At 56.1% G+C, this 23,098-nt stretch overlaps 2 protein-coding genes across 3 annotated transcripts in view; both read right to left on the bottom strand.

Moving 5' to 3' along the window:
- Window positions 1-4,031: 4,031 nt before the first annotated feature.
- On the bottom strand, window positions 4,032-10,009 carry SLC29A3 (solute carrier family 29 member 3; the record flags this gene model as incomplete). Its single annotated transcript, XM_082765295.1, has 5 exons — window positions 4,032-5,337; window positions 5,532-5,694; window positions 6,325-6,551; window positions 6,819-6,901; window positions 9,770-10,009. 5 exons carry the CDS (start codon window positions 10,007-10,009, stop codon window positions 4,686-4,688), a joined length of 1,365 nt encoding a protein of 454 aa, XP_082621421.1. The 3' UTR covers window positions 4,032-4,685.
- Window positions 10,010-11,924: 1,915 nt separating this feature from the next.
- The window catches only part of UNC5B (unc-5 netrin receptor B), a 35,330-nt gene continuing 24,156 nt past the window's right edge, over window positions 11,925-23,098 (bottom strand). The window contains exons 4-17 of one of the 2 annotated variants that reach the window (XM_082765464.1): window positions 21,966-22,069; window positions 20,931-21,111; window positions 20,613-20,780; window positions 20,264-20,428; window positions 19,250-19,282; window positions 18,211-18,405; window positions 17,676-18,068; window positions 17,401-17,488; window positions 17,149-17,317; window positions 16,792-17,025; window positions 15,976-16,125; window positions 15,671-15,835; window positions 15,394-15,572; window positions 11,925-15,188 (exon numbers count right to left, since the gene is read on the bottom strand). In XM_082765464.1, coding sequence (XP_082621590.1) covers window positions 15,020-15,188; window positions 15,394-15,572; window positions 15,671-15,835; window positions 15,976-16,125; window positions 16,792-17,025; window positions 17,149-17,317; window positions 17,401-17,488; window positions 17,676-18,068; window positions 18,211-18,405; window positions 19,250-19,282; window positions 20,264-20,428; window positions 20,613-20,780; window positions 20,931-21,111; window positions 21,966-22,069 — 2,393 coding nt within the window. In that variant the 3' untranslated portion in view covers window positions 11,925-15,019. The remainder of the gene's footprint in view (window positions 15,189-15,393; window positions 15,573-15,670; window positions 15,836-15,975; window positions 16,126-16,791; window positions 17,026-17,148; window positions 17,318-17,400; window positions 17,489-17,675; window positions 18,069-18,210; window positions 18,406-19,249; window positions 19,283-20,263; window positions 20,429-20,612; window positions 20,781-20,930; window positions 21,112-21,965; window positions 22,070-23,098) is intronic. The other variant, XM_082765465.1, reaches the window with a different exon arrangement.

Genomic DNA, 23,098 nt, shown 5'->3' with positions numbered 1-23,098 from the left:
CTCCCTTGGGTGCCTCGGTTTCTAACGCAGCGTTAGCATTGCGCTGCTACCCACACACGTCTCCAAACCTTTCTTCCAGAGGTCCCCGCTGACCCCACGAGTGACCACGGCGCACCCGTGGCCTCGCAAGCAGCTGGGTAGGGACAGGAGGAAGGACGCGAGCCCAGCAGGATGAGGGTTGCACCAGTCCCCTCCCCACGGAGGGGTTGGTTGTCACCCCGGTGTGCTCACAGTCAGCACAGCTCCTGCCCAGGGCCCTGCATCCAGAGGAGCATCAGCCTTCAGCAGGGTATTTGTCCCTAAAAGCCGGGGGAAGAGCAGGTGGTTTCCCCACACCTCATCTCCATCCTTAGCCTGATCCCCGCAGGACATCACAGAGCAGATCCCTGTCCCCAGCCCGAGCCCTCCCTGCAAAGACCCTAAAGACAGCAGCCAAATTCACCACTTTCACCCTATTTCTCATTGTTTTTGGAAGCAACAGAGCCCCATAAACTTCACCTGGAACGAGGCAGCCCCCCAAACGGACAGGGCTGTGGGTCCTGCCCTGCAGGCATACACAAACCCACAGCCACCCCCATCTCAGGGGACCTCACCCCAATACCCCACCCTGAGCAGCTCCTAATTAAAACCCCAAATGAGCTGTTTCCATCCCCGAAACCCCTCGTGGAGCCACACACACTCACCTGCACATCCCTCCTCCTGGAGCTGCAGTGGGCAAAGCCCTCGGCAGGAGCAGGAGGGGATAATTAAACCCTTGCCTCTCCTGCACAGCTTCTGCTAATTATGCAATTACCTCGGCTCCTCCGCCGATTGATTTGGGCTGGGCAGGGGGCTGCTCCCATGCCCCCACAGCCATGGGGAGCCCTTGGGATTTGGGAGCCCCCCCAAAGCACACGTAGCATGCAGCAGAGCCAGCCCTGCACCAGGCAGGCTGTGACACCCGTGGGGGTTAAAGAAAAGTCCCCGAGGTGCAGCTCACAGAGAAATAACGTCCTCACGTCGTGCCCAGGTTTGCTCTCAGGTTAATGTTCCTATTTAAATAAGGCACATATCTCCCCTGCTTAATTCTCACCCCATTCCTAAATGACACAGCCCTCTGTCACCCCGCTCGCACCCAGACCATTTTATTATTTTTTTGCTGGACTTCAGCAAATTCGCAGAATTAATTTGTGCAGCACTTGCACTGTGTATTTTGTTTCTTCTTTTTTTTTTTTTTTTTTTTTTTTTTTTTTTTTTTGTGACCACCTGTGCAATGCTGCTGAGCACAGGGGCTGACGGAGAGGCATTTTTCTGGTGGGAAATTAATTTCCAGGTCCACTTCCCATGGACTTTGAAGGCTGATATTAGGATCGGGATTTTTTTTTAGGGGCTCGTGAGTGAAAGGCTGATGAGGACTCTGAGCAAAGCGATGGGGTGGCTGGTGTTTCCTCCCTCTGAAGAGGAAAAGGGCCGAAAGAGCAGCTGATTTCTTTATTTTCCTTTAAAAGTGGAGGATCAGCGCATTTCAAATTGCAAGTTTATAGGGTGATAGCTTATACCAGGGGGGAAGGAAACGTGTTTGGAGACGGTGGGCTGGGCGCAAGCCTGCTGACAGTGCCTCTCTCTATCGGCTGGCACTTCCAGCCTCGGGAAAAGCCACGCTTGGGGGAAAAAAGCGAGGGGATCCATTCCCCTGGGCGATTATCGCGACAGGAGGCAGAGCCGAGCCCCTTGTCCCCCCGGGGACAGGCTGCGGGGCACCAGGAGCATCCCTGGCCCTCCCAGCCGGTTTTTGCTCCCGTTTCCATCCAGCTCGGCGCAGGCAGAGGGGAAGCTGCCATCTACAGGCACAGCACCCGCACAGCACCCTCCTGCTTGCTCCGGGCTGGCACACCTGCAGATGAAGGCAAGCCAGGGAAATGAGAAAGAGGAGAGAAAAAAGAATAAGTAACACCCGGCGAAGGCTTCTTGATGTGCCTACAGGATAGCAAGAGGTGGATCTTGGCGATTTAAGCAAAGGCGCATGGAAATACAGTGTGGGTTTGGCACGGAGGTGCTGGCACTTGGGCTGCTGCTGCTCAACCCTGGAAACGCAATCACAGAATCACAGAAACCCCAGGTTGGAAAGGACCTGCAAGATCATCTCGTCCAACCAAATGACAAAAAGCCACGCCAGCAGCTCTCCGAGGCGGTGCGTTTAAAGCAGGAGCCACGTCCTGGGGATAAAGATCCAACCCCGCGTTGCCCCAGGGAAGAGAAAAGGCACGGCCAACGATGCTGGGCACACACAAGGCTTGTGGAGCCTCCTGCGCGGAGCCTGCTCCCATTTCCAACCTCTTCTTCCTCATATTGAAAGCATTCATCAAAGCGGGCGGCACATCGCGTGCGGCTGAGCACCGGGCGTGGTGCAGGGGAGAATTAGGGGAGAAACTTTCCAGGCGCAGTTTGTTCTCCCCGTGCAGCCCGGCAGAGCACAAGCCGGTCTAATCACAAGCTACAGTCCTTCGCCATCTGCTTGGAGCCTAATTACAAATGCAGGAAAATAATGTGCCTTACAATTGCACCAGTAAATGCTGTAAATGATTTAAATGCATGCATATGTTCCCTGCAGAATTCAGCATGCATCTGCGGCTCCTCCTCGCATTAGGCTCACAAATCAAGGGAAAAAATACCCAGATCTGACGAACAGAACGTCCCTAGGACGGTGATTTTTATCCCTCTTTCTTCCCCCCTGCTGGAATGGCAAACGGGGCTTTTTTGTAACAACTCATTCGACAGCGTTTTCCTCGCTTCCATTTAAAAAAACTGTTGAGCGCTGCCGTGTAAATATAGTACAAATTACCCCATAAAGCACGCAGAAGGAGCACAGCAGCCGGGCACGCCTGCAGCTGGCTGGCACCGCTTCAAAGCGGAGCTGTTTGGGGCGCAGAGCTCACCCACAGGGTCCTGGACCCCCAAATTTCCAACACCCCCCCCTCCCCAGCTCAGCTTCCACCCGCCTTGCTCCTGGCACTGCAGCTGCCTCTGGTTTGGCCCCAGCATCCCAGGAAAACGCTGAAAGGATGGCTTCAGCCCCAAAATGCGTGCGGCCTCTTCTGTCCCTCGCCAAGGCGATGCTGGGGGGCAGCGAGGTGGGTTCAAAGATGCTCCCAGCTGCCAAATGCTGGCAGCACCGTGCCAAAAGCCTCCCCTCGGCCTCGAAGGCTGGTGTTACAGATGGAGAGCTGGCAGGGAGCAGCAGCACGACCCCGCAGGGCGCTCTGCGGAGTGGGGACAGCCCACGCAGGGTTTTGGAGATGAGCAAGGCGCTCACAAACCCTCTGAGAGGCTCTGGAGGCAGGGAGGAGCTGGCATAGCCCCGAGGACAGGCAGGGCACGGAAGAGGTCGGGCATCAGCTGGGTTATTTCTTCTGGGGAGAAGCTGCGACAGATGCAGCTCCTCTGCTCGCTGCCCTTTCATCCACCCCCTCTCTCCCTACCAGCTTCCAGGGTTCATTTTCTGCCTTCAAGGCAACAGCAAAAGACCTGAGAGCATCACCTGCACATCTCCCCCCAAAAGCTGCTCCAGACAGACACCAGCACTTACACAGTATCAAGAATTAACTTTATTAGTGACAGTACCAGACAATCAAGTCCTGTCTTGAGAGGTATTTGGTCACTTCCCTCTGTAACATCACGGAGAGGATGAGCGGAGCAGCCCGTAATTAGCAGGACCTCCTAACCTGGCACCGGGCAGTTCAGGAACCTGTCCAGCACGAGACCTCCCCCCTTAAAAGCCCACCAAGGCCACCTGAAGCTGAAGACTTGAATATTTGAGATGCCACCTGCAGGTGCTCAGTCCTGGGTATTTCACACCTGCAGACGAGAAGCATCTTGCACCCAGAGTCAGTGTCCCACCAGGGAAATATTAAAGCCATCGCCAGTGCTTGTGCACTGCAGAGCCTCTGTGTGCAGAGTCGTGGCCCGTACAGCTCAGCCTCTGTACCACGTGCCCTGTAAATTTTCCACCCGTGTCAGGATTTTATGATTTAAAAATAAAATAAAATAAAAAAATCACCTGTAAAGCAAAGCTGCACGTGCATCGCCCAGGAGCCCAAACGATGCCAAGCATCGTGCTTCGTCTCTGTAAGCGGCCTGGGGTTAAACCCAGTGGGCTACGAAGAAAATAAGAGGGATCTGTTATTCTTCCAATAATTCTAGTCACCAGGTCTTACAGGAAGGGTTTTCCACGGCTATTCCCCCCCGAGGCAGCAGCTGTAATGCCAAGCTATGCCACTGCCTCCTTGCTCACTGCCTCACCTCTCCCAGACCGTAAATTTGAGAAAATAAATACAATAATTGCCTGTAGCCCAGTCTGCACTTGCACAGAGCCATTTAAGTGGTTTTGAAGCCCTCTGAGTGCCCCAGCACCTCACCCCCGGAGGCATTTGGGGTCCTCCTGCTGGAATGAACCAATTCACAGCTGCACCCGGCAGCACGGGGAGCCGAACAGCCAGGGGCTGCTCTCAGCTGGAACAACGCAAGCAAGCAGAAGTGCAAGTGAGAAAGTTCCCTTTCCTTGGGGAAATCCCCCTGAAACGATGCCTGCATTTTAAGGAGGGAGAGGTCTCTTTGGCCACTCTTTTGTCCCCCTGAGCTCGGGGCTGTTTGGTCCCTTGGCTTTGGTCCCCAGCTCGTCCTCGGGGGTGCTGCAGGGACACGCGGCTCTAGATGAGGTGCACGACGAGCGCGGAGCACGCAGAGCCCAGGGCCAGCCCCAGCACCAGGTACAACGTCATCACCACCCCCGCTGCCTCGGCCAGCTCCTTCGGCACAATTTTGGGGCCGTAGACGATGGCCAGCGTGCCCAGGTAGCCGTTGCTGAGCCCCAGCAGCGCCGTGAAGGCCACCGGGTAGGCGTCGTGGGCAAAGAGCACTGTCCGGATGTGAGCCCGGGGCTGGTAGTTGCTGAGGATGAAGAGGGGGAGGAAGATGGTCCTGAGGAGGACCAGGGCGGGCAGCAGCTTGCTGTTGGGGCCGGGCGCCTGGATCCAGGCGGTGATCTGCCGCCCGCACCAGTCGGCGAAGTTGTACAGGAGGAAGCTGGTGAGGGGCACGAAGTACTTGGTGCTCCACGGGCTCCCCGAGGCCTTCTGGACAGACTCGATGTTGGAGGAGAGGGACGGGAAGATGATGATGGAGATGAAGAAGACGTAGAAGAGGCAGAAGCCCAGGGTGGCTGTCTTACGCAGGATGGGGCGCAGCGGGGGGACGCTGGGCAGTGGCGCGGTGCCTCCTGGTTCTGCCTCGTCCCCCACAGGGCCACCAGGTAGCACGGTGGCTGGGGACGGGCTCTCCTGGTGGCTTCTCAAGTAATACCTAAAAATAAAAAGAGGAGGGAGTTCGTGAGCCTCGTGCAAAGTCATACGGGTGCTGGAAATCCGGGAGGGGCGCACATCAGCATCCTCTTCTCGCACCCCAGGGATGGGAAAAATTACAGAAAACAAAAGCAGTTTGGGGTTTTGGTCGGATGGTGACATCCTGTGGGTGCTACCACCAAGCCCAGCCCGTACCTGGAGTACTCCAGGCGGGGCAGCAGGAGGTAGACCATGATGCAGACGACGATGAAGATGTCGGCGGTGAGGAAGTAAGCCAGGGCGCTGTCGGTCACGTCGGCCGCCGCCGCCAGGTCGACGAGGGACGCGATGGCGCTGAGCGTGCCGCCCATGGCCTGACCTGCCAGACAGATGTTTGTGGGGCACAAAGCATGCCCCAAAGCCAAAATCTGGCTCCCCAAAACCTGGCAAGGCACTGGAGCACCGGGCAGGCGCTGCCATGGTTCCCCTGCTCCTTAAAACACTCCTGTCTCAGCCCCAGGAAATGGAGACGGAGACTTTCTTCCATTTTTTCCCTTTCATCTCAGCCTCTCAGCCATCCTACTGCACATTCATACCACCTCCTTCCCCCCTTTTTCCCCTGCAGGGAACAAATTACAGCTCAGCTCGAGCCCTGGCAGCTCCGGAGGTCATTCCCCCAGGGACAGGGATGGTGAGGGTCTGTCCCTGCCGAGCCCCCGGCACTGAGCTTTTAGGGTATTTACAGAAACGAGAGTGCCAGCTCATGTGACCCCTTGTGCTTCTCGTTCAGCAACTTCCCTTTAGCCCAGCCTGCAAGTTTTGTGCGATTTTTTTTTTTTTTTAAAAAAGGAAAGTTTCTAAAATAAACACCGCGTGATGCAGGGATGGGAGGAAAAAGAAAAAAACAACGCACACAACTCAAGGGGACCCAGGAGCACGATCCCACCAGGCTGCCCATGCAGGAGGAGTCCTCCAGCTCTGGGGGACATCAACCCTTGGGGACACGAACCTGAGATCAGTGCCTGCGAGTTCCTCATGGGGAAGCAGCTGCTCAGGCCCAGGATGCTGCTGGAGAAGACGGTGGAGGCGCCGCTGACCACGGCCACGCAGGCGAGGGTGAGGCCGAAGAAGAGGGGGGTCCAGGTGGACGTGTCGACCTTCACCAGCACCGTGATCACCAGGAAGACGGAGAGCATGAGGAAGAGCGAGGCCAGGATGCGGACGCTGGCGGGCACCCTGGGGACGGCGAGGAGGAACGGCATCATCCTTCACCCCAAACCCACCCCAAACCTGCGCCTCGCTGCTGCCTCCCCATTTTATAACCCTAACGTGACGCAGAGAGCATCTCCTCTGCTCTGAGAAGGAGCAAATTGCGTTTAAAGTAAAGAAAGTGAAGGATAAAGGGAGGTGATGAATTGTTTGAGAAATCACTTGTCCCACGGACTCACTTTTGGGGCAGAAAGGAGGCGGAGGAGAGGGGGAAGGTGCCCACCCCACACCTACCTGTTGACCAGCAGGAAGTTTCCGACCAGGCACAGCACCGAAGGCACAGTGGAAGCGATGGAGATGTAACTCTCAAAATAGTCCTGCCAGGAAAAAGGGGGGAAATAAATGGTCAGAGAGCACATTTTCGAGCAGAGGGATGTGATTTCCCCTCCTGGTCTCTCTCTCTGAAAGAGGCTGAGGCTCAGTGCACATTTACCCCGTGGGCTCATCCATCATTTGGGAAACCAGGCTGGAGCACGGGTCAATATCCAGCAGGCTGGTCACACGGCCAGTGGAGAAAACAGACACAGAAAGCAATAAAACTCAGCAAAAAGCAAGATTTCTGTGCCAAGACTGCATTTTCAACCCACTTTACGCATCATGCTGTTAAAACCCATCCGCTCCATCCTCCCTAAGGTCCCTAAAACCCCTTTTTGCCCCGGGAGTCCCAGCCAGCAGGTGGGACGATGTTTGCAGGGAGGACAACCTACATCTGAGACCCCAAATAAAATATTCCCTGGGTCCCCAGCAGCCATGGCCGGGGGGCATCCGGCTCCTTTGCTCTCCCTGCCACAGGTTTTCCTGCAGCTTTGCGCTGCAGTCTCTTAATCAGTTTGCAAGCACGTTAATTTGTTCTTCCCCATCAAGGGCTTTACTGAAAGCGACGAGAAATGTAATAATTGCTCCTGGAGGGGCTGCATATGCAGAGACAAACACCTGCAGCTACTGCATCAGCTCAGGGAAAAGCAGCAGGATCCGAGCTCCACAGCCACGCACTGAATTAGGGGAGAACAGACAAAGCGACCTGCTACAACTAAGCCTTATTTACCAAACTACCTCCCCAAAAAAAGAAAAAAAAAAACACAGATATTTAGAACGCTTTCAAGTTCATTTTCTTTTTGAGGCCTGTGGGGGGGAACAAAGCTTTAGGAAGCCTTCCACCAAGCAGAAGTACATCCATTTTTAAACCACTTGGTGTTTAAACCACTCAGTGTACCCGTCTTTAAACCACTCGGTGTTGCCCCAGATCCCAATTTGCGAGCTCAGAAGCCAGCAGGATTATGTTGTACCACTGAGGAGCAACGAGCACCAGAGCATCACCGTGCCCAGCGGACGTGTCGGGCTGGAATCACAAACCACCTGCAAGCTTCAAGTCCTTGCCACGGCCAGATTTCTTTCCAGGGCAGAAACAGGGGCTGACGGCTTCATTTTTGAGGAGACTCAACCAGCACAGAAGACCCAGGTTGCTCTGAACTGAAGGAATTAAAAATCCTCACGCCCAGCAGCATCCCATACGCATTCGCACACGGACACATCACCAAGGAAGAACAACTTGACCGTGCCCTTACACCAACAAAGGCACCAGGGGACAAAAGCCCCGCATGGAAAGAGGAGAAATAATCTTTTTCAACAAAGAAATGGCTGATCCGATCAGGGGTACCTTCAAAACAAGAGGTTTTAGGATGAAGATGTTGGTGTGGGAGGAAAATAAAGTCTTTTGGGTGGGCCGCCTTCCAGCCCACTGCTGCCCGGAGCGTAAAGCAGGGCTCTTGTGGTGCTGGGAAAGCTTTCGAGGAAAAGCATAATATACAAAATAAAGAGTATTTTTAAAACCTAGCACTGTTTGTTTGTGCTAAGCCATTTCTGAGCAGGAAAAACTGGAAGTTAAGTGCTGAGATCCCAGAGAAATCCACCTGCGGGATGCACCTTCAGAAACACAGCAACAAAACTTACTCGGAAGGAAAAAATCCGACAAAAAGCTGCAGGAATCAGCAATATCCACCTATTTAGCTTGAAACCGGCTGCTCCAAACCTCACCTCCTGTGGGCGTGATGGGGAGGAGGGTCCCCTTCGCACCCCGCTCCGGGCGTTAAAATCAGCCCAGCTCCGGATGCTGGTCAGAAAGCACGGAGGAAATGTGTGTGTTACATCCAGCTCTGCCCTCGTTAATAAAAAATGTGCCCAAACCACCTGGACGAGCCAGGCAGCAGGAGGGCTGGCCGTGGGCTCGTGACGCCGACGGTTTTTCCAGACACAAAGAAATGGCATCACTCCATGCAGCGAGCATGAGGAGGTGAAGGGAGGCCACACAGGGGTGATTTTGGGTGGCTCCTGGGTGGTTGTGTGTCAGGGACGATTCTCTGGCCAGCAGCTGGATCTCAAGATGGCAAAACTCTGAAAATAAAACTGAGTTCGGGTGCTTGCAGCACCGGGGGTGGCTTTACTGCCCTCCAAAGGGAGAAAACAGCAAGGAAAAGGAGGAGCAAAAGAAGGTGTTTTGGGGGAGAAAAAGTGCTTTGTGACCCCCTCGCTAGCAAAGCCTGCTGCCCCTGGGTGGCACATCCAGCTCCCCGTCCTACACACCAGCAGCCTGATGTTTATGGCAGGAGATGCTCTGGTCACCCCTGCCAGACCTCAAAGCCGTAAAGCATCCCGGGCTTTAGCAAACCCTGTCCTCCTGCAAAACCCTGCTGCTGTGGCTGCCATCACCTCCAAACAGCTACTGCAAGGAAAAAAAAAAAAAAAAAACAAACCAAAAACACTTAAAATGTGTTCAGTGCCCTGCCAGGAGTTCAGAGCAAGTCAAAACCCAACTGCAAGCCCGGCCCTCCTGGAGTTAGGCTGGGGAAACACACAAAAGGATTGTGTAGAAACCATCCTAGGAAGGGCAGGCTAAGTGATTTTTTTTAATGCACCATAGATCTGTGCCCTAGCACATCAAACACAGGTAAGGGTCAGGCCACAAACCACTACAACTTTTAATTTTAGTTATTTTTCTTGCCAATATTTTCGCTCCCCCAATAAATCCCTGCCCTAGGCCGGCAGCACACAAAACCCCAAAGGATGCTCACCCACCTGCTGGGAAGGGAAAAGGAGCAAGTTCAGGTGGAAAGCGGCTGTTTTGGCCCTAAAAACCTAGGGGCAGCTGCTCCTTTGGGCACGCCGACCCGCAGCGGCCGTGCACTCACCCGCAGGTCCGAGGGCGCCCGTCCCGCTTGCTCGGAGCAGTTTTGCAGCTTATATGCCCAGTAGTGCTTGGCGGTGATGAAAAAGTTCCAGGGCAGCAGGGAACCGATGCCCAGCAGGAAAAAAATAACGTAAGCCCCATTGGGGTGGTCGCCCGGCTTTCGCCCGCCGGGTCTGTTCACCGAAGGCTCCTCCAGCAGGGGCTCATCGTCGGGGGGAAAGGTGCTGGCTGCCGGCTGCATGGTGCTGCAAGACAACCCCAAACAGGCTGTTATAGTGTAAGGAAGATTAGTTGTTGGGACAAGGCAAGTTGAGGAGCTGTACGGGGTCAAAGCGGGGCGTGGGACCCCAAAAAAAACACAGGAGAGGGGCAATGGAGACAGGCAGGTGCAGCAGCGTTGCAGGGCAGGTGATCATTAACCAGCCCCGTGGCCTTGAATTCACTTTCCCCCTTGCAAAACAAGAACTCTCTGCCCCTACAAGGACAAAACCCCATAAATAACAACCTGGGAGCCCCCAGCCCTTTGCACCGAGACCCCCAAAGCAAGCTTTGCAAGCGACCTGAAAGCACCCAGGAGGGCTCGCCACCCACCCCAGCATCTCCCCAGGGCTCCTCCGGACCCGGTCCCCCAGCGGGGGGCTTTGGGGGCAGGTTTGGGAAGGAAAGAGCCAGCCCCAAACCCCGCTGAGCACCACCCGCTTTGCACCACCCTCCCCGGGGTGGAGGCAGGGAGGCCGGGCTGAGGCCAAAATGCCGGAAATGGAGGATTTTGCAGAAAAAAAGCCACCAAAAAAAAACATAAAATTCGAGCTGTGGATGGGGTGGGAAGAACCTAGCGCCCCTACATCCCCCTCCCCGCAGCCCTACAGCCCCCCCGCCGCACTCACCCGAGCCGAGCCGAGCCGGGCCGAAGCTCCGCCCACTTAGAGGCGTGGCCCCGCCCCAATTAGCACCGCCCTAATTAACCCCAGCCCCCAGTTAGCCCCGCCCCCTTCAGTTTTCCTCTTCCCCGCCCCTTTTCCCCTTTTTTCCCCTATATCCTTCCCCTTTCCCCTCACTTTTTCCCACACTTAAAAAAAAAATCACGTTTTTCTCTCATTTTTCCCCCACTTAAAAAAAAAAATCACTTTTTTTCTCTCCTTTTTCCCCCATTCTTTATAAAACCCTCACTTTTTTTTTTCTCCCCCACTCCCTTTTTTTTTCAATTCTGAAGCCCCTGAGGCCATAAGGGATGGGGAGCATCTTCGGGATGAACATAGCCACAAAGTCCTCATTTTGCAGCATCCTATAAACGTGATTTCACTGCAAACCCCATTTCCCCCATTTTACGTGTCCCCCAGCACCAGCCACCTCCACAAACCCTAAAGGGCAGCAGAACCCTAACCAAATCCCCCAAGACTCCGTGTTTTTTTTTTAAAGCACCCAAGCAGAAGCCCACCACCAACCCATGTCCCCCCATCAGCTGTGCACTGAGCTGGAAATGGTTTGGAGGGGCACGGGGAAGGTGTCTCCAGGGGTTTCTCCTTTGGGATTTTCATCCACGTTGATGTGCCAGGCTGGGAAAGCACCTGAGGAGTGGGTGCAGCCTCTCGGGGTCAGTAACCCATGGGATCTGAGGGATTTGCCTGATATTTCTGACCTGCTGCGGTTGATCACATCAAAAAACCCAGTGCTGGAGAAGAGCCTCGGGTCACATCAGCGCATGGGGCTGTGAAAGTGAGCGGGGTAAACCGAGCCAGGCTGGGGCTTCGTCAGTCCCACAAGTGAAAGTTACCCCCGTTCAAGGGCTGCTCAGCACCACGGGGCGGCTCCGGTCAGGTTTTAGGGATGTTCCCATGCTCATAATGTATTTGGGGCTGTGTCCCGTTTGTTCCCATTTCCTTCACCAGCTGCAGATTCGGAGAGGGCCGGCAGTGCCACCCCCTGGTGGCACCTTTCTCCCTGCAGCTGGGCGAGCGGAGTGGCCCTGGCAGGGTGACCCTCACCCTGTCCTGGCAAGCCCACCTGGCTGGGTTCCTCTGGCCAGAGGGACACAAGATCCTTTGGGATTGCCACACCTCTGGAAAAGGGAGAAGCACCCAGGGAGGCCAGGGTGATGGTGAGGGACCAGAGCTGAGCTCAGAGAAACTTGCTTGTAAGGAAGAGTGATGGATGGAGGGGTGGCCGTGCTGCACGAGGGTCCCCACATCCCCTCCCCAGGGGCACCGAAGGTCCTGCAGGGCCCCAAGGGGCAGCGGAGCCAAGGGGATGCTGCACAAAGCTCCTGCAGGCGCCACCGAGTGATGAACGCAGGAGGAGAAAAGAGATGGGCTATTTTTTTTTTTTATTAGACTAGGAAATATAATTTATTGCATAAAAATTAATTTGTTACAATAGGAATGCTAAACTTTATTTACAGTTCTTTACAGAATAAACAGACGCGGGTGGAGAGGATGCCCGTCCCCTGGGCACATAAATACAGGGACAGGTCGCAGAGCGAGGGGCGGCTGCTGCCGGCACGACACGGCCCCAAAAGGACGGGGGAGACGAACACAGGTGGATGGGGTGGGCAGGACAGGACGGACGGACGGACAGGCACCGCGAGGTCCGCGGAGCAGAATGAGAGCGAGAGAGATTCAGAAAAGGGCAGCTCGCCTCCCGCTGAAGCCCTGGGTAACGCCAGCAGCCACGGCGCGAGAGCAATTCTTCATTTTTTCCCCCCAAATTCGCTTATCCCCCTCGGCTCAGGGGTGGGGTGCCACTCATGGGATGCTTAAATGCAACCTAACGGAGAGAGAAAGCCCTTCCTAGGTGGCAAGGGGAGTCACCTACAAGTCTTCCCACCTTCAGTTTCCAACCTGGTGGAAAATCCAGTCCGGAGAGTAAAGCAGGGAGACAGCGGAGGAGCTGGAGGGAGGGAGCTGGGACCTGTCGGATGCCCCAAGCCCCTCGCTGGTTGTTTTTAAGGAGTGCTGTGTGGGTTGGGTTCACAGCTGCCAAGAAATGCATCTGAGCGTTTGACCCACCTGTGGTTTTTGCATGTCTGAAGGTCTGCGTGTTCATTGCAGACTTCAAAAAAGGCTGAGCAACACACACACACCAAAAAAAGCCCCTTGGCAGAGCCTGCACGCTTCCCCCCCCTGAGAAATTCGGGCTCCTGGCTGTGATTTCACCCAGCACACAGCCTGATGACACCAGGATGCGCTGGGTTAGCACACCAAGCCTCTCATCTTGCCAAAAACAACCCTGTGAAGACGCTTGCAATACTGAAAGCTTCTCCCACGCCACCCTGTGATGATGCTCTCAGTTTGCATCCTGGGCTTCGCATCGCAAAGCCTTGCAGCCCGAGGCAGGAGCTGCCCTCCAGGCTCTGCTCTTAATACTTCCATCAAACGGAGGGTCCACAGCCTTGCTGTGTGGTCTGGTCTAATCCTGAGCTTCTCATCCCCTTCCTATTTCTTTATTTTTCAACGGAGAAATTTCTAAGATACCACAACCACCGAGTAAATACTTCTATCTGCAGGTAGTCTCAATGTTTAGCCTTCACCCAGACACTGTATCTCTGTGATGAACCTCGTTACCCGTTGATCACTTTCCATCCATCGCACAACTTCTCCCTCCACTGTTATAACAAGTCCATTACCAAAAAAAAAAAAAAAAGAAAAAAAGGGGGGGAGAAAATAAAGGAGGTGCAATAGGACGGAAACCTGATGACCACTTTCGATGCTGCCTCTCCAAAAGCTAAGAGGCGTAGCCTGCCTTGCAGCTTGGAGACCCTTCCTCACCAGCGAGGTAGAACTCAGCACAGGACCAAAAGCAACCCGAATAAAGCACGCTAACAGCTCCACTGGTGTTTCTTCCAAACCCAAACGAGAAAGCAGCTCTTCAAAATGCTGGGCAGCACGGGGCACAGCCGTCCTATCAAGGGGCTATGTGCGAACACAGAGCAGCCCTATGAGACCCAGCAGGATAAACCCTTGGGGCTTCATCCTCGGAGCCCACACAGGAGCAGGGCAGCCCCGCCGACCTCACCCAAAGCAGCCCCCAGCCCCAAAACTCCCTCCCCGCATCCCAGCCGAAATACTGACTCAAATCCAGGGACTCCGCAGCACTGCGGTCTGCTGGGGCCTGCCTCCTGACCTGCCTCCTCCTGACCGTGCCACCTCTGGGCATGAACTGCAAACATCTGGGGGGTTTTGTTACCAATAAAATAAAATAAAATAAAATAAAATAAAAACACAAAACCCACCACTTTGGCCTGTGTGTCAGTGCAGGGCTGAAGTCTTTGGTTTGTATTTATGTATAATAAAGGCGCAGTCGCCCTAAAAAGCTCCCCCAAAACTACACTGGGGAAGAATTCATTAAAAAACCCAATGAACTCGGAATCCCCTGCTGCCACCAGCAACGAAGGAGACAGAGCCCAGCGATGAAGGAGGAGGAGGACCAGAAGAGCATCCAGTATGGTGCTGAGAACAGGGGCACCACCTCGGGATGGTCCTGAAGGAAAACCAGCAAGAAAAACCAGGCAGCATCCCTCCAGCCACATTTATGGGGGACGCTGCTGCCAGGAAGGGGGACTTGCAATGAAAATCTCAGGGAGGGTCTCAGCTTGCCCTGAAGCACGGGGCATAGAGGCACTTAACCCGACGGACTTCCCGGGGGTCCCAGGACATGTAAACAAGTTTTGCTCCACTCGACCACACGCTTTCCCTACAGAAGAGCGCTCATTTAAATCTCTCTCTCTGCCACTCTGACCACAACAGTGCTCTTCCTCTCTCACACACATAGAAAAAAAGATTTATAAATCTTTTTTTTTTTTTTTTTTTCTGTATTTTTTTTTAAAAGGAGTCATCCAAAGATCTGGATAATAAATTATTTGCGTTTCCTAAGAAACTGTTTTTTTTTTCTTTTCCTTTTTTTTCTTCCTTTCCTACTTGCCTTATGAAGCTGCCTGAAGCCTTTGACAGAAGTAAGCCGCTTGCCTAGACTGGACTTGCCTCTTCGATGCAGAAATGCCATCAAAGGAGGAGGAGAACCGGAGGGGAGGGGAACCCACACGCACAAGGAGAAGGAAAGCCCCCGCCGCCCCGACCCGAGAAGCCCCGATTCCCCCAGCACCACCCAAAAACGGCCGGGAGGAGGAGGAGGAACGCTGCGTAACACTTGAATTGCTTGTAAACGGTGAGGATCGGTCTCTAAGGCTGGCAGTGACGTGGGGAAGGATCAACGGGCACCCTCGGCCCTTCCTCGCTCAGCCACCGCGCGGGGAGCGTCAGCAGCAGTCGCCCTCCGTGGCCATGACCACCAGCATCTCGCTCTTGCCCATCTCTTCTAAGGCACTGGCCAGGGTGTTGAGATCGCCGTCGTCTTGGTGCTGGGCTTCCCACAAGTCCAGGAGCACCCCGGTGGGGCTGGCTTTGGTGGCGAAGTAGTTCAGGTACCTGCAGGGGAGAGGCAGAGGGGTAGGCCCGGGTTGACCTGCTGTCCTTCGGGGGCAAACTACCAAGGGCCAGCTCAACACGAGGAGAGCCCCCCACCACAGGTGTAACTCTGCCTAGGTGTACCCCAACTTATAGGTGGACATCTGTAGGTGGACATAACGTGGCTGGATACAACCCAGCCCCGACAGAGCACGGGGACACCCACCGGTCCATGGAGAGCTTCTGGGCGAGAAGTCTCCAGTCGTTCCCCCTGGCGTTGGGGGCGTCCAGGCTGCTGCAGATTTTCTGCCGGATGGACAGGGGGATTTTGAAGGCGTAGGGTCCCAGCTGGGTGGTGGGGGCACTGCTGTGGTGCGAGTGGAGGGTGTCGAAGGAGCCGGCGTGCTGCGAGGGGAAGGGCAACGTGAGACGTTTTGGGGGAGAGCTGGGAGAAGCCACCCATCTTTGCCCACATGTCCCCTTGTCATTCCCTGCCCGCTCACCTCTCCCAGCGTGACGTGGAGCTGGAAGATCTGCCCTTCCCCTTCCACCTGCCGCACACAGATCTTGCAGGTGAGCTCGGTGGAGGCCTGGCTGTACCTCTCCAGCGTGAAGGTGCAGTGCAGGGCTCGCTGGCTGCCGCTCCAGATGTGGTAGAAGGGGATTTCCTGCAGGCCACCAACGCATGGGATCAACGAGGGGGAAATCCCATCTCTTGCCACCCCGTGGGGATAAGGTGGGACAGAGGGACCCCACAGACAGCATCCCACTGGGAAACGAGAACTGGTGCCCCTCTGCGGCACCTCACCTGGTACTTGGCCAGCAGCTTGCTCCTCCACAGCGAGTGGGGGATGTCGTGGATGGAGAGGCGCAGGTTGTGGTAGCTGTCCTTGAAGGGCAGCGGCTTGGGCTCCTCCAGCAGGTAACCACCCAGTGTCCGCTCCAGCTCCAGCACCTCCTGTGGGCAGCAGGACACCAAGAGCTTGTCAGCTCACCCTGCCCACTGACCTGACCTCCCTTTGGGGTTTTGTAACTTGTAACCGACACAGAAAGTCCAGGTGCTTCCAAGAACCCCCTCCCCAGGTGCCACCCTACCTGTTTTTACCACAATCCCACTGTCCCACCAGCAACTCTTAGGAGAGAAACAAAATCCAGGCAGCAGAGCGCTGCCTACACCTCCACCTAGAGGCACTACGGCAATCCTGACGCGGCAGGACAAGGCACAGGGAATTAAATGGCCACGGTGCTCTGTGCAGCCAAAGCATCAAAACCTGAGCCCTTCATGTTGTGCTCAACGCTGTCTGTGCCATGAAACCTCCTCAGGAGGGGAGAGAAGCACCTCCAAGCATCCAGAAGGACGTGGAGAGCAGTAAACATGCTTATTATTTAAGCGCGGTCACTTTTCAGGGAGTTGCATCAGGCTGGCTCCTCCCTGGAGCAGCACCCTGCCGCCCTGGGAGGTGGTGGCACCCAGGGTGGCCTTCCCAAAACATCACCCTCCTGAAGCTACCAGACCTTGGCTGCACGAGGAAAACAAAGCACATTGGGGAACAAACCCCCAGACGTCACCCAAAGGCTGACACGAGTCAGTGCTGGGTGAATGACAACCAGGTGTCTACAGTACCTTCAGGGCGTCCGGCGTGTCCTCCAAGCAGTAGACCTTGAGGTTGTACTCCAGGGAGGTGCAGACGGTGGGGGCGAAGATGGCCAGCTGGAGCCTCTTGATGGCTGACCTGGAGTAGGACTCCCCCACGAAGACGTAGGTGCCCAGCTGGTCGAGCAGAACGTGGCAGCACTTGGCTTCCAGCTGGCAGTAGCAGGGGGTGTTGAGGGTCTCCTCATCCAGGGTCACGACTTCCTACAGGGACAGATGGGAAACCAAGGTTTGGGGTCAATCCTTTGCTCAGGAGGGGGTGCTAGAGGAGGTATCCCACAGAGCTCGTGGCCCTGGCTGACTGAAGAAGCAGGGCTTGCTCGTTACCTCCCAGTTTCCCTGGTGGGACTGTGTTTTCAGCTGGAAAATCCAGTCGGAGGAGGCGACGTCGGCACAGTGGGGAATGGTCAGGACGACGGGGCGGCACAGCAGCAGGCCGGTGGGGCCGCAGGTCACCGCCGGGCTCAGCACCGTCTGCGTGCCTTCGGAGGGCAAGCTGGGGAGAGGGGGGCACCCGTTGGAGCAAGGAGCCCCACGGTGGGCGACCGAAAGTGGAAGGGAGGGCACGATGAGACTTACAGGGCGCTCTCCGCCTTGTTGATGACCAGGTACATCTCGTAGAACTTCCCCTGGGGGATGGCCCCGTGGGGCACCAGCAGGCTCACCCCTAGCACAGCACACACAGGTGTTAGATAGTCCCAAAATGAGGAGGGAGAAGCCCCCCCAGACCCAAAAGGTGAACCCAAGGTGAGCTAGAGCACCCCAGAGCATCCCAGGGGGAACATCTCCAGATGTTCCTCAGCTGCACCACTCGCCCCAGCCAAAAACACCTTCCTCCCCAGCTCAGGGCTTACCCGTGCCAGGGATGGTGAGCCTTCCCCCTAGGTAGCCAAAAGTCCCGCTGGCGCTGCTGCCATGCTCCCGGGGCAGGCCAAGGAGATGCTGGGAGCCCAGGGCTTTGCTCCGCACGTTCCCAAAGTGCCCGTCCCTACTGCTGTCCCCTGGGTAGGTGCCGGTTGTGGGCCCCCCCCCCAGCAAATCCGTCCCGTCGTGGAGGCCTGGTGCCGAGGAGGTGGTGGAGGAGTTGTAGACCTTGATCTTGAGGTTGGGCAAGGGGTCGAGGAGCGGGGAGTTGGTCATGGGGATCTTGTCGGAGGAGTCCTGCAGGGCGTACATGGGGCCGCGGTACACCCCGGCGCTGGCTGTCAGGTCAGGCTGCATGGAGGGGTGCAGCAGCTGCGGGTTGTCTGCAGGAGGAGGGAGGCATCAGTGGAAAATCGGGGGTGTAGAAGTGGGAGACACCTGCAGGAATCACCCCCAGGTGCCCCTGGAAAATGGGAGCTGGAGGCTCACCAGGAGGCTGCCCCCTGCGCGGGGCACGTCCCTTACCATGCCGAGATGTCTTGAAGTTGACCGGGTGGAAGCCCCCCGTCAGGGCAGCTGACGAGTCCGTGATGTCTGTGTCGAAATCCCGGCACCGCCGCCGGTACACCACCACCCCCACGGCCATCAGGATCACGATGAAGACGAAAATGGCCACCACCAGCCCGGCGTACAGGGCCACGTCGCCCGTGGCCTCCAGCACTGGGAAGGAGGAACGAAAGGGGGTGAAATGTTATGTTTATGCAGCTTGAACTCATAAAATCAACTGTAATATCCTAATATAGACAACCCCGAGCTCACAAAGCTCATACATACATGCCCAAGCTACACATCCACCTGGAAAGGGCAAGAGTTGACGCCAACAAGAAGTCAGATGCCACCACCCATGAGACGCAGACACAAGGTGCTGTGTGTGGCCACCAAGTAAATCCCTCTGGCAGCCAGATCTGAAGGCACAGAGCCCATCTTTCGCTCCTTCCTCCCTTCATGCTGCCTGTACCGCTTTGTTTCTATGGTTTCATGCTCACACGAAGCCCTGCCCTCATGATCGCAACCACCTCAGGTCTATTTTGTTTCTGGGAGGTTTTCATCCAAAGGGAGAACTCGCACCACCCTACAGCACGAGCTACTCCAAGCCCCCCTGTTTCTGCCGAGCAAGCAGGGGGCTCTCCTCATCCTTACATCGCCCCATCTGGATGCCAAAACCAGAAACCCTGGAGCTGGGAGCACGGGGAGCATCAGGAAGGGTGCCCTTGCCTAGGGTGACAATGCCTGGAGCAGCTTTGGTGGAGCGATGCTGGACACCTCGTGCTGTACCCAAGAACTGCATGCAGCCAGCAGCAACAGGGGGGACAGGAGCAGGGGTGCGATAGCAAGGCGTAAAGCATGGCACGTGATTTAAGGCACACAAAAATTTTGGGGGTAGGTTTTTAGTTGCTTCCCCTTCCCACCCTGCCCTTCCCTGGAGCCCTGCCATGGGGGAAACAGAACGAAACGGACGCGATGCAGCGCGAGGAAATAAAATGGCCATGAAATGAGCACTTACGGTGGCTTTTGGGTTCGCTTAGAACTCTTTTATCTGTTAGGAGAAACAAAGTTAGAAAAGAAAAGGTGATGACGGTGTGATGGCGGGGTGAAATGACGCAAAACGCAGGCGCAGCTGGGCGGGTGCGTGGGGGCACGGGGAGCTCTGCGGGTGGCTCTGCTGCCACTGCGCCTCCACCAACCCCACTGCTGAGCTCTCCAAGAGGGAAGCGGCCACAGGATGTGTCCTGGGACACATGCCCCAAGCCCCTGGTCTAATGTGGATGCTGGAGCAGGAGGCTTTTGGGGATAAAGAAAGGGGAAATTGGTGTCATGTGGCAGCAGGTGGCAGCATCAGCCTTCGGTGCGCCCGCTTGGAGTGCAGCACGCACTGGTAGTGGTGTTTTTTTCCCTAAAAACCTAGAAGCTAGCTGCTGCTTCAGAGCTCCTACTGAGCACTGACATTTTCGCAGCGGGGTTGAGAAAACCTGCAGGATTGCCCGCACTGACAACAACCAGCACGGTTTCAGCAGACCCTGAACCTAGCACGGTTTCAGAAGGCCTGGTGGGACAGTGAGGTCCCACAGCAGGCACCAGAAATCCCCCAAACCTTTCTTTGCACTGGCCAAGAACTAGCTTTAAACTAATAAATTTTTAAAAACGTGAGTGAATTTTTAAAAAATGCTAAGAAAACCTTTCTGGGGCCCTGCACAACCACCAGCAAGCCTTGCTTCAGGAAGGCGCTGAGCACCTCCATGGGCACAGAAAGCTGAGACACCCCTCAACCCCACCACCCTGGAGACCTTCAACCCAAGAATTTCCATTTTTTTTGTCCCTTTTTGCACACTGATCCTCCCCCTCTGAACCCATCACCCTTTTCTGAAGGCCAACAGCCTTGCTGCAACCAAAACTGATGTCTCCTTCCTGCGCACCGGGGAGACCACAGAAGCAAGAGGAGCAGGGCCACCATCCTCTCGGGGCCACCATCCCCTCGGGGCCACTGTCCCCTGTCCCCTCAGCCTCCCCACGCACTCACTGTGCAGGCAGAGCCCGTCGGTGCAGTTTTTGGAGTCGAGCAGCACGCCGCTGCAGTCCTTGCCGCCGTTGCGGGGGGCCGGGGCAGCGCACTCGCGGCTGCGCCAGTGGGTGCACTCAGTGCTGCAGGCCGACCACTTGCTCCACTCCGTCCACGCGCCGTCCACTGCGGGCCACCAAACACAGACACCGGGCTGGGGACGCTTCGGTACGGCCCCCCCAGGATGGGGAACGAGCGTCTCCAGCAGAGGAAAGGTGCCCGCTCCTGAACCCCTCTCCTTGGGGAGCGGGAGCACGGGGGGACCGTGGAAGCCGGGGGTAGGACCTCGGGTTTCTGAAGTGCCCCTTACCTGGGCAGAGGGTGGTGCAGGTTATTTTCTGGAAGGGCTGCCCGTCGCAGAAGGAGCCGCCGTTGAGCGGTGCGGGGTTGGTGCACGTCCGCGTGCGCTTCTGCCAGCCCCGGCCGCAGCGGTTGTTGCACGGAGACCACTCGGACCAGGTGGACCAGCCCCCGTTCACTGCAGGAGGAGAGGGACACGTCAACACCCAAAACCACAGCGACCACGCCGACAGAGCCCAGCAGGGAAGGTGCAGACAGAGCTAAAAGAATGGTTCGCCCCCACCCCGGGTCGCAAACACGGCCCCTTCCCGATGGCGAGGGTGGGTACCGTAGACGATGACGGCGGCCGTGGTGCTCCGGCGCTTGGCCACGATGTTCTTGGCCATGCAGGTGTAATTGGCAGTGTCCAAGAGGCGGGCCTGCTTGATGATGAGATTGTGATCGATGGTGATGAGGAAGTTGGTGTCCTGGGTGGGATCGATGACGTCCTCGTTCCTCAGCCACTCCACCTGGCAAGAGGAAAGGATGGGATGGGGGGAGGACGTGTGGGAGGACGGTGATTAAGCTGAGCAGGAACTTGGCCAGGAAAAGCACATCGTAGGTGTAGTGGAAATGCCCATCCCACGTGCCTCCCCCACCAGGATGGTCTGCAAAGGGCCCCAAATTAAGCCACGACCCAGCTGCTTCAATGCTCGCTGAAATCTCTTGGTGCCAACGGGGCACAAGAGGTCTGCGTGGGCATGAAGAGCATGCCAAGCCCAGCAGCTCTTTGCTCGTGTTGCACGGCCACTTCCACGGACTTTCCACGGCTGGCTGACCCCGGGCGAGTTGCTCCATCGATGGGTGGCAATGCGGGGTGCAGCACTCAACTGCAGGGCTGCCCATTAGTTCCTGGGCTGTGCTTAATGAGGCTGTTTGGGGTGGGTGTGAGCTGATAACATCACCGCGTGGGCACGAGCAAGGACAAACAGCAGACTGGGGGGCCTGATGGGGAGAGCAAACCCCCCCTGGAGCAGTCCCAAAGACCTCCTCATCTTCGTTGCTGCGTTGGCTAAGGCTGTGGCTTCTCAGAGAAGCCACTGGGCAGCTCCTCCTCTCCGGGAGAGCTGGCCTCTGATGGGTTTCCAGCACACCGGGGGGTGAGGGAGAGGTGGGCAGAATGGGTGCTGAGGTTATGTGCGCTGTTCAAAGCCAGAACAACAGACCCACCACCCCAAATAAACAACCCCGCTGAATAACGAGAGCTGGCAGTCTCAAAGCACAGCTGCAATCCATCTGCAAGGACCTGGCTCGTCTCTCCCCACATCTCTCCATTTTTGGGGCTTCCCTTATGTTTTTTTTTTTCTCCAGGCTGTGCGCTCACCTCCGCCTGCGGCACCCCCTCGGGGGGCCGGCACTGCAGCAGCACCTCGTGCTCCAGTGGCACCTCCTTGCCCAGCGGCTCCTGGTCGAAATTCTTCCGTAGGTCTGGAGGAGATAGGGAAACCCAGCGATTACCAGCACATGGCAGAAACAGGGCACCCACAAAAACCTCAGAGGGAGGAGAGCATCGGTGCGCACACACAGGAAAATTTCTCTGCATCAAAACGCAGCCTGGAAGGATGGGGCCAAATTGCCAGCTGCCCAAAGTGCATTTTGGGGCACTTTTTTTGGAGCGGGGCAGTGAGATTTGCACAACCGCAGGGCTCCCATGCATGCACCAAAGCAATTTCCCAGGTTTCAGGGCTGTGGGAGGAGCAGGAGCCCCCCTGCATCACTAGGTGGTGCTGCAATCCTCCGCTCCAGCACCCAAAAAATGGGCTTTCTGCCAGTGCAGGGCACCACGAATTCGGGAGCTGCCCACCCCTGCACCTTCCAGGGGACACCAGCACGGTGATCCCACGCCTTGCCCACACCTGCTGTGAGCACACCCTAAACACAGGCCGCGCTGTGCGTCCAGCCCATGATGCAAGCCTCATTTTAAGGGATTTAACTCATCATATTTCCAGCGGGACGTGGCACCGGGATGTTAGGCAGTGCCACACAAAAGGCTTTGATCCAAATGACCAGGTACGAAGGAACTGGGAGGGCGTGAAGCTGACAAGCTTGTTAGCAGGAACTGCATGGGCAGCATTAGGGAAAGAGGCCGATTTATGGCTTGGCAGAGAGTGCCACACTCAAGGAGCTCCTGTTACAGGATGCTGGAGATACAGGAGGCGTCTTAAACTGCTTCATCTCATCTGAGCTACGCTCAGCTGGGGCCAGCTCGGGGACAAAAGGGTTTCCTTTGGTGGCCAGCCCCGTGCTGGGTAACATTTTTCTTGTTGAGACTAAATCCTCCAGGGACGTCAGCAACGTAGCTGATTCACCAGCCACCCCCGTTTTGGATAACACGCTGGGTTATTAGCCCTCTAACAGCGAAATCTGTTTACCACTCGGGAAACCTGCCCGTTCCCCTATAGCTCTGCCGTCTCATTTGCCCCGAGAGCCAATTGAGGCAGGTAACAGGCTGATTAA

The sequence above is a fragment of the Aythya marila genome (genome assembly GCF_965140915.1).
Source record: "Aythya marila genome assembly, chromosome: 7".
Lineage (NCBI taxonomy): Eukaryota > Metazoa > Chordata > Aves > Anseriformes > Anatidae > Aythya > Aythya marila.
Note: the sequence above shows the minus strand (reverse complement) of the source record. Positions and strands in the feature narration are given on the sequence as shown.